This window comes from Sceloporus occidentalis, unplaced genomic scaffold (assembly GCF_023333645.1).
Source record: "Sceloporus occidentalis isolate IW3139 unplaced genomic scaffold, rSceOcc1.0.p SCAF_6, whole genome shotgun sequence".
In the NCBI taxonomy this organism is placed as follows: Eukaryota; Metazoa; Chordata; class Lepidosauria; order Squamata; family Phrynosomatidae; genus Sceloporus; species Sceloporus occidentalis.
The window spans coordinates 22,862,017-22,872,374 of record NW_028316986.1 but is presented as its reverse complement, the minus strand read 5'-3'; the positions used below and the strand labels follow the sequence as shown (position 1 = coordinate 22,872,374).

At 40.0% G+C, this 10,358-nt stretch overlaps 1 protein-coding gene across 3 annotated transcripts in view; it reads right to left on the bottom strand.

The window, feature by feature from the left end:
• Positions 1-340: 340 nt before the first annotated feature.
• The window catches only part of LOC149310494 (tyrosine-protein kinase Mer-like), an 85,134-nt gene continuing 75,116 nt past the window's right edge, over positions 341-10,358 (bottom strand). For all 3 annotated transcript variants that reach the window (XM_089529067.1, XM_089529069.1, XM_089529068.1), the window contains 4 exons: positions 6,072-6,181; positions 3,464-3,623; positions 1,658-1,794; positions 341-1,133 (listed from right to left, as the gene is read on the bottom strand). In XM_089529067.1, the coding sequence (XP_089385193.1) occupies positions 641-1,133; positions 1,658-1,794; positions 3,464-3,623; positions 6,072-6,181 (900 nt within the window). In that variant the 3' untranslated portion in view covers positions 341-640. The remainder of the gene's footprint in view (positions 1,134-1,657; positions 1,795-3,463; positions 3,624-6,071; positions 6,182-10,358) is intronic.

The window sequence follows — 10,358 nt, the reverse complement described above, 5'->3', positions numbered from 1 at the left end:
CAAGGGGGGGGGGACACAAGACTCTGAGGTCCTGACCCACCCCCACAAACCTTTTCTGACTTAGAGGGGAAGAGAAAGGCAAGGAGGGCACCTGGAGTTTCTGCCTGAATGAGGAGTAGGAGAGCTATATACATGAATGTGCAAATGAAAATATGCATACTAAGCAACTAAATATTTATACAGTATTCATATACTACATTTGAGGAGATAAATCTTGGTGTAAAGGGGGTCACATAGGTAAAAAGTTTGAGAACCACTGGTCTAAAGGGTCAAAGTGTTGCAAAAATAGCCTTCAAGGCTACCCACCCCCAATGTAAACTCATGACAAGAACAAATAAAATGGACCATCATAACAGGGTGTTGTTTATTAAAATATAATCTCTATAAAGATACCATATAATACAAATATGTTGCTACTATAGCAGCCTTTGTCAACCTGGTCATCATGGCAGGGAAACGTATTCAACACAATTGAAGGGTACCTGGTTGAGGAAAGCTGAATCTATAGTCATTTTCTATACACGAGTTGGAGTGACTGCTACATAGGACTGGCTTTGTATCACATGAACAAGAAGAGCTGTCCAAAACATTTTCTGGCTGAACTGAAGCTCTGGGCTATAGCTCAAATGGGTCCCTTGTTTCACAGAAGGATTTCAGAGTCCTCCAAAGAGTCATCCGCATACATTAGTTCATCTGTTAACACACTTCCTACAGGCAGTGTGCTCGCTTCAGACCACAATATCCCATTCTGCGAAGGAGTCACAGGGAGCAGAGGAATATCCTCTTCTGTTCGTGCTAGGTTCTGTTCCTCACTAACCCCACTTAAAATGTATCTGTCCTCCATCCCATTGCTCTCATGGATGTCAACAGTGACTACCGTAGTCTCTGGTCTATGAGAACAGGACTCTATGATGTGATCAGGATCAAGGTCCGTATCTATCTGAGGAAACTCAGCATCTTCTCCCAGCTCATCCACACTCTCTTCCAGCAAGCTTGTGTTGATATAAATGATGCTGTCAGGTTCACTCAAGTCAGGCAAAGTTTCAGACAGCTTCTCCAGGTGAAGCTTCAATTCTGAAAAGGTGGGTCGGTCCACAGGATTTGCCCTCCAGCATGAGTACATTATTTCATACCTAAAGTGACAAGAAACATACTGTGATGAAGCAGATGGCTCTTTTAAAAGAACCCTACAAAGGAAGATATCATAGACTTCACAGAACCAAAAAGTATACAGGAGCCACAAAAGATGTTCAGTCCAAGTCTCCCAGTAATGTGGGAAACAACAAAGGTTTTCTGCATCTGTCCTATACAGATACCAAGGAGAAAAGAAAAAGAGTATACCATCCAGGCACACTTATCTGGAAATAAATTGTACTGAATTCGGTTTGGTTTATATTCATGCCAAACTTACTGCAATCTGGGTATTTTTTGCTTTTGTTCCTAGGACATTAGCAGACCTCTGTTTCCCTATGCAACAGCAACCTTCCTTTATCAGCAAGGAATAATGCCCAAGGCAGGGAACAGACCTCAAATTGTCCACTTTCCCAAGGTGGCAAGATAGCAGACATGGCAGTTGTCTTGAGCACATGTGGTGTTCTGCATTACTACTAGAATCAGCACCAAATTGCTGCCTATTATTACCACGTGAAGTACTTACAACTCATCTAAACAGTCTTCTGGCTGCTTCAGCCTGTGTCCATGAAGAAGATAGTCATATATTTCATGATTCTGCACTCCTGGATATGGCGTCATCCCTCGTGTAGCTATCTCCCACATTGTAACTCCAAAAGCCCACTACAAGGAATCAAGAGAGAAAAGCACACTCGAAGACTGGCTCAATTAGGAAAGATATTTTTCTAAGAGTATAATCCTATGCACCCACCTTCCTCAACCTAGGGCTATCTCCATGGGAAGGATTGCAATTACCCTCCTCCTCAGACAGTATGGGATAAATATCATAATCTAACATATCTGGAGTGCATCAGCAGAGGAAGGCTGCTATGCAGATTCATCTGCGAATAAGTCCTATTAAACTCAATGAGATTTACACCCACAGAACTGATCTCTTTTTCCTTATGCACTGCTGAAAACCATGTTTATTATATTCAGTTCTTGAAAGATTTGTTATTACTGCAGAATTGTCATTGCTGTTGTTTCTTTGCTGGTGTCAATTCTAGTTATAGAGGCAAGTATAAAAATTAAAATTGATATAAATAATAAATTTTGATAATACTTTCCAATACATTTTAATATTTTAGCAGCAGACTACATGACTTACAGGTTTAAAGCCTCTTTTTGACTCACTGGCTTCTCCAGTTAACATTCTCAGGCAACAGGACTGGAAAAGATTTGTGCCTGAGATCCTGGACAGCCATTCTGTTATTGCTATGTGCCTTATCATAGGGTTTTCTCAGCAAGATTTATTGAGAGGTTTGCTACTACCATCCTATAAGGCTGGGAGAAGAGTGAGGCTTACTTGAGAGCCATTGCCAGTGAGAATAAACAGTATTGAACTAGAAGGTCTTGATGCTTCTTTGAATCACATGCGGAATTAGGGAAAGTTAATGTTTTGAGCTACAGCTGCCAGAAGTCCCTAGCCAGCATGGTCACAATTCTCATGGAATCAAAGAGTTGGAAGAGACCACAAGGGCCATCCAGTCCAATTCCCTGCCAGGCAGGAATACACAATCAAAGCACTTCTGCCAGATGACCATTCAGCGTCTGTTTAAAAATCTCCAAAGAAGGAGACTCAGGAAGTCAGGAAGTTCTTCCTACTGTTTAAGTGGAATCTCTTTTCCTGTAGCATGAATCTATTGCTCTGCGCCCTAGTCTCTGGAGCAGCAGAAAACAAGCTTGCTCCATGCTCAGTATGACAAGTGATCTGTACACATGTGATTCACTCTAGCAATTTCTTAAAAATATAGAGACTTCAGCATACTCACAGAATCCCATATCTTCAAGGGCTTTCCTAGTTACCTCATTAAATTACTTAAGCTTAAATTAAAAGGAAGCTCATATGTGCAGAAACTTCACAGAAGTGCACACATACATAAACTTATTTCATTGTCTACCCTCTTGGTTACAACAGTGCCACGTCCACCAGGGATAATTGTAGCAATGATCTCATCTGATTTATGTAATAAGGAAGAGGCTATGCAGCTTCTGTGTCAGAGGTAGAATTGCCAACTGAATTGCTATATACAGTATAATTGCAAGTTGACGTGATAACATCAGCAAGCAATAATATTTGTTTTAATGCTGTAAAAAGACAAACACCTACTAATTTCTTTATGTTAAGCAGCTTACAGTTCAAGTGGATACTTTGGTTTTTTTTAAAAAGAAAAATCAAAAAGGAAAAAATGGATCAACAAAAGAAAGGACAAAAGAGGACAGAAATGTGCATAAAAGCAGTATCTGTATTGTACATATTTTGAAACTATGACTATAATCTTATTTGACATACCACATCACTTTTTGTTGTGTAGACTCGATCAGCAAGACTTTCTATTGCAATCCATTTAACAGGCATCTTTGCAATGCGCCCTTGCCGATAATAATCTCCACTGTAAATCTTCTTGGATAAACCGAAGTCTGCGACACATACAGTCATATCATCCCGTAACCTGTCCATTCATTGAAGGCACAATGTCAATATAAATATATTCAAAAGGGACAGACATGAATGAAAGAGAAAAAGAAGCACTCTCAATGGCCTCCAACTCCAACTGTCCAACAATTTGGACATATTCATGAAGGCATAAAGCTACTGTTGATGGTCAGAATTCTGTTGGTGGTTGATAACCTCCAATTACATCAGTTTATTTTTCTGTTTTAGGCATCCAGCATTTTCTTGTGCAACATCTTTGCCCCAGGAAAGAATGGCAGCCAAAGGTTCCTAGGTGCAGCTTTGCCTTCCTTCTGGCCACTAACTAGATGCAATGGTGCTGTGACTGGGCACTGTCTAGCTGCTGTTGTGTACTTGGAGAAGAAGAAGCAATGTCTCCCTTTTTCCAGAGTGACAGGAAAGCTGCTGCTTCTTCCCCAGATGAGCATATTCAGTTGCATGATGCCTATGTATACTTCTGCAATCAATCAGTGGCTATGGGTAGAGCTGAACAAAAGAGCTGGCTCCATTGCTGTAGCTGTATGTATGTGTTGTATGTCATCATTACCTGTTCCCAGGCTCTGGGGCTCCCTCCCTAGAGAGGCCAGGCTGGCTCCATCCTTTCGGTGGCTGATAAAACCATATTTATGCCCCCAGGTTTTCTCACACTGACATGGGTGCTGTATAAGAGTTTTATATAGAGTTTTTAAATTTTAAATTTAAAATTTTAATATGTAATGTTTTTAACTTTTTAAAATTGCTTGTTTCTTTTTTTAACCGAGATGGATGGATTTTAATGATTAATATCCCCACAATAGATTTATAGAAAATGGTTGCACTGTGGATACATAGAAATGAAATTTTTGAGTTGAGGTCTTGTGAGAAAGAAAATGCTGAAAAGGATTTGCAGTAGGAATGTTCAGAGACAAGATGACCTTTGAAGGCTCATCAAGGCGCTTGGCCTGCTTTAAAAGCCAAAACAATTAAGAGGCAGCATCCTTGAATGAGGAAGTAACACATAGGTGATAAGAGTGATGGAATATTCCAAATGTGCCTTAAGTGTATTTTAATGTATTCATGTATCTTTGCTCTGATTGCAAGAAATGTTTGTACGTTTGCACTTTGAACCAGCCAATAGAATGTATGTTAGGGACTTCCTTGTTTGAACTACTATAAAGACGACCATTTTTCTTTTGTTCTTGGCCTCAGTTTTTTGGAACTTGGGTTTCCACTGAGGACTTGCCGGCAAATAAACTTTGGCTTCTCAGCATCTCCTGGGTCCTCTTGTCATCTTTGCTCGGTCAAGCTGGTGGACTTAGTGAGAAAAAGTCCAGGCTTTTAATGTTCCCACAACATAACTTTGTGTTTTTAATGCTTTGTATTGTTTTAACATGGACTGTTTAAAATTTGTTAGCCACCTTGAATCCCTATACTGGGAGGAAGGCAGAATATAAATATATAATAATAATAATAATAATAATAATAATAATAATAATAATAATGTCATTTCTGGCTTATGATGACCCTAAGGTTGTTGTTGTTGTTGTTTTTTTGTTTTTTTTTGGCAAGATTTGTTCACAGGAGGTTTGCCATTGTATTCCTCTGAGACTGAGAGCATATGACTTGCCCAGTGTCACCCAATGGATTTTGTGGCTGAGCTGGGACTCAAACTCTGGTCTCCAGTCCCATTCTGGCACCCAAACCACTATGCCATGATGGCTCTCTTTGCTGTAACTACGCTGGTGGAATTTTATACTCTGCCAGTGGGTATCTGATGTCTACCAGTCATGTAACTTGCTATATCAGAGGCAGTATGCCCCTCAGTATTGTTTCCTGGGAACCACAAGTGGTGGGTGTTATTGCATTCATGCTCTGTTTAAGAGCTTCCAAAGGCATCTGGTTCACCACTGGGGGAGAAGAATGCTGGACCAGAGGTGTGAAATTACATGATGTGCATGCTTCTGGGAAAGACATGGGCATGATTAGATGGCTTTCCTGCACGGACCTCTGGAAAAATGAAGATGCATTAAGAGATAAAGGACTTTTAAAAGACAATTCTCAACAGCTTTACAAATGCATAATCCCTGAGACAACTTTCAGTGTTACAACAAGTCTTTACTTTTGTAATTTGGAGGTACTTTTAATTATTTTTGTAGACTAATATAACAACCATTTGCACTGATTGGCTGTCACATCCCTCATTTTAATCCTTTATATGTAATTATTTTGAACCTGTGCAACTGTAAAATAATGTTCACAAATTTATTAATTTTAATCATTTTGATGAATCTAAACACAACCACAAACAAGAACTGAAATCAGAAAAACAGATTTTACTTGATTTTTGCTTGCAAATTCTGAGGAAGTCTTCCACACACTTTTGAATTCTCCTTTCATAGTTACAAACACTGAAGATAAATCTGTTCTATTCTGTTCTGACCAAGAGAGGGAAAATGTGGTAACTCACATGCAGTTTCGAGCTGCCAAATCTCTATGGAGGAAGTGCTTGTTACTGAGGTACTCCATCCCCAGAGCAATGTGGATCATAAACTTCAATAAAGTTTGCAGTGGTACATACTGAAAAGAAAATAAGCACAAACATTATGCTAAATTTATATTTATCTATGAAAGAACTGCAATTAATTATAACACGTGGTAATAATAAAAGCTGTCATATTTGGCTTAGAGACACACTGGATTTAAAACTGTTGCAAATGGGATTGGTTATGAAACTATGTTATCAGAGTTTCAGAGGACCTGGTGTCCTCCAATTTTTACTACAGTCCTTATAATTCCCAACCAGTGTATAAATTCTGAATGGGGATTATGGGACATATAGTACAATGTATCTGGAATGGGTCGGGATTGGGTAATGCTCTGTGTTGACCAAATAACCCCTTTCACGAACAACTAAATTCCTTAGCAACTACATGGGGGCAAAAAATAGGTGACTAAAAACCTTTTTGAAATAATTACAAGAATGTTCTTTGCTCTCTATTTTTTGCAGTCATTTTAATGTTGCCTGTTTGCGTAGGTGTATCACTTTTGGTGTGTAATCAACATTACTCATTTACATTTTTATCACATTCTCTTGTCAAGAAATCCAATACAATAAGTCTGTGAGACAGATTAGATACCCTTTAACTCACTTTGTCTCCTTCACTGTATTCATGAATAACAATGAAAGGAAAGTGTTCATTCTCCCACACTTTCAATGTTTTCCAATGCTTTGGGGAGCCTAATCCACCATTCACTCCTTACATGGATCTCAGGTTATGTCTATGGCACACACTGCACCACAGAGGCAAACAAAAGGAGTGGAACCTAAATAAGTTACTTTTCTAACTCTTTAGGGAAACTACCCAGTTTGGGACAATTTGACTCATATTTGTTTTGCTATCTCTCAGGTGGCAATTATGCTAATAAGGCCATTTGTGAATTGTTCATGAAGCCCAGTCAATAGATTAAGCAGGAGAAAATAACAATAGATGTCACCTGGCTGCTTCAGATAGAGCTGAGACTGTAAGATCCCTCCATCAACCTAGCAGGGCTAAATGCCATTGGATTCCTTTCCTCCTAGAATTGTCTAGCCAAAGCATCCAGGCATCATGTAACATTGATATCATATTTGTCAACGTTGGATTCTTATCCTCATCCTCCTCTCTTCCTCTTATTATGTCTATTAGACTGTAAGGCATTATTTTAGATTGTAAACTACTCTGGGTGCATCAGCAACAAATATATAAATACAAAGCAGCTGTGACAAATTATGCCTTAGTGTGGGGTTCTCCGAAGAGTATGTTGTCTATACTTTTCCAGTTTCAGCTCCATAGTTAGCTGAACATAACTGATCTCTTCCCAGACCCAGGCATCACTCATGAACAAATGCTATGAATTACCGGAGTACAGACACACCATTTGTAATTATCAGACAACTTCTCAATCAGGGTTATATAACTTCTCTACTTGGAAAAACTTTATATTATAAGACAAAATTCAACACAGAGTTTAAAAGATAGAAATTCAACCACAGCACAACAAGAATAAGCAGTATAAACATGACATATAGGTCTTCATATAATTATAGTAATGCCCAGATCTAACATCACAGGGCCCGTGGAGCTTTCCAGCTAAGAAAATTCTGACTTTGCCTATCCCTGATATTTGTTGGTGTGTGCCTTCCAGTCATGTCTGACTTATAAAAGCCTATCACAGGGTCTTACTGGCAAACTTTGGCCCGTTACAAACGGGCACCCTAGTATGCAACAAGCGCGCACTAGGGTTAGAAAGGGACGTCCTTTTCGGACACCCCTAACCCTAATACTCGCTCTGCGCGTAGAAAATGGCGGCGGCCGTTCCACATGAGGCCGCGCAGTTGTGACGTAGTGGGGCCGTGCGAGGGCGCTTAGTGCGCCCTTTCTGCAGCCCCGGAAGGAGCTCTGTTTCGGAGCTCCTTCCAGCTTTGCGTTGCTGGGTGCAGCCTTTAGATGGCTGCACCAGCGACGCAGAGGAGAAAGGGGCCAAGCGGCCCCTTTCTCCTCCTCCCCGCCGCCGCGGGGTGTCCTTGGGGCTTGAAGCCCCAAGGACACCCTTTTCCAGGCCGTGGGGAAGCGGCCTTTTGCCGCTTCCCCGCGGCCTGGAAAGCGGAGGATTGGGGCCTCAGCGGCTGCCGCTCTAGCCACTGAGGCCCCGATCCGGCGGGGAAAGGGGCGGGTGCAGGCTGCCGCTTTTCGGCGGTCTGTAACCCACCTTTGTTTAGAGGGAGTTTGCCTTTGCCTTCCTCTGAGGCTGAGAATGTGTGACTTGCCCAAGGTCACCCAGTGAATTTCTACGGCTGAGTTGGGATTCAGACCCTGGTCTTCCAGTGCCCTAGTCCAACATTCAAATCACTAAACCATGCTGGCTCTTGACCTTTGATATTGGATTTTATTATTACAAAAGTCTATCCTCTATAAGACTTCTAAGGCTGAGTCCCTTACTTTTTGATAGTCTTTGAAGTTATTATTAATAGTGTTATTTTTGATCACACAAGGGAAAGTCAGAAGGACCATGGCTTTGTGCCTCATTTGGAGGGTGGTTGTTTATTTGACATTATGTAGTGATTTTGCTGATTAGGGGTCTTGCTAGTCATGATTTCTTATCTCTTTGTGGTGTCTTATAGCAATAGCAATAGTACATACATTTCTATACCACTTATCAGTGAACTCAGCACTCCCTAAGTGGTTTACAATGTGTAAGGCAACTGTCTCCAACAAGCTGGGTTCTCACCTTACTGACCTACGAAAGGATGGAAGGTTGGGTGAACCCAGGGGCTTCTGGAATCAAACTCACAACCTTGTAGCTGCAGTACTGGCATTTAACCACTGCACTACCAGAGAATGTTGATCTTGCATGACTTCTGTTTCTATTTATGTCGGAGTCTGTAACAAGTCTTTATTCTGCGCCTAACAAGTTTTCTTGAACTGTATTGTACCCTGGGACCATTTGCCACCTTTTTGATCCAACATGTATCTTGCAGTTAATTGCTGGGCTCCCACTGCAGAGCTTCCTTGCAGAGCTGGGCTCTTGCTGCAGAGCTTTTTTTTTTAGTTTAGTTTTATTAAGTTTAAAAACAAAAAAACAGACAATCGTACAAACAAAAGGTATTACTATGTAACGAATACAACATAATTAATTTCCATTACATTATTTGTTATGATCTCCAAACATACTGTATACTTAAATTAAAACTGTACAATAAACAATATTATTTGATTTATTGCTGTTTAAGAGATGTGATCTGTTGGTAAATGAAATGAGGATTTATCAGAATAATTTCTGTTGCCAAATAAATAACTTCCTATCATCTGGTTTGTGAGATTTGTTTCATTATCAATGTCTACTTCTGACTTGGGTCAGTTTCTTATGTGTAACTTTAGTGTTTCTAATTCTTTCTTAAATTGACTTTCATTATCTGTTGATGTCTGCTACTTGTGCGCTTTGTTATTTTTCAGTTAGCTCAATTTGCTGCAGAGCTTCTTTGAAGTGTTCATAGACAAAGTTTTGCATCTTCCTCTTTTACTTTTGGAATTGGTCCTTAAACCACAGATCATTAAACAGAAGTTGGATGCCCATCTCTCAGAAGTGCTTTAGCTGTGTATATTTAGCTGCATAGCAGGAGGTTGGAATAGATGGCCTTTGAAGTCCCTTACTTTTATTTCTAGGATTGATGGCATCTCTTTAATATTATTGTCATTTTGTTATCTATCCTTCTAGGCTCTTAATTGTCGAACAACAAGCATTTTCAGCGATTTTTCATATAAACGCTTACATTTATTAGAAAGGGAAAGATAGAGGTCTTGCACTCATCTTCTCACCAATAACAATATGGGAAATACATAAAGTAGCAGTGGGCAACACTAACAGGTGTGGGGTCATTTTCACCTTGCACACCCCTCACAATTGTGTTCATGAAATTCAATGGCAGAAAGGGACAAGCCATTAAAGCAAACAAAAAAAGCCACTGTATTTGGGCATGTTTTACAGAGCATCTTAGTGACTGGCCATTGCATTTTGGTGCCACAAGTTTTGAAGGGGCTTGGAAATATTAAAACCCACATTGGCAGGGCTGATACTGCAAATAAATACATCAATAATTTTTTAGCATATTGCAATACTTCAAGCTGCCAGTTGAGGGTAGCATGGGAAAATGCTACTGTATACAGAGAAAAGAGATCCCTTGCATAAACATGGTACACTAGGAAGAAGGCTAGAT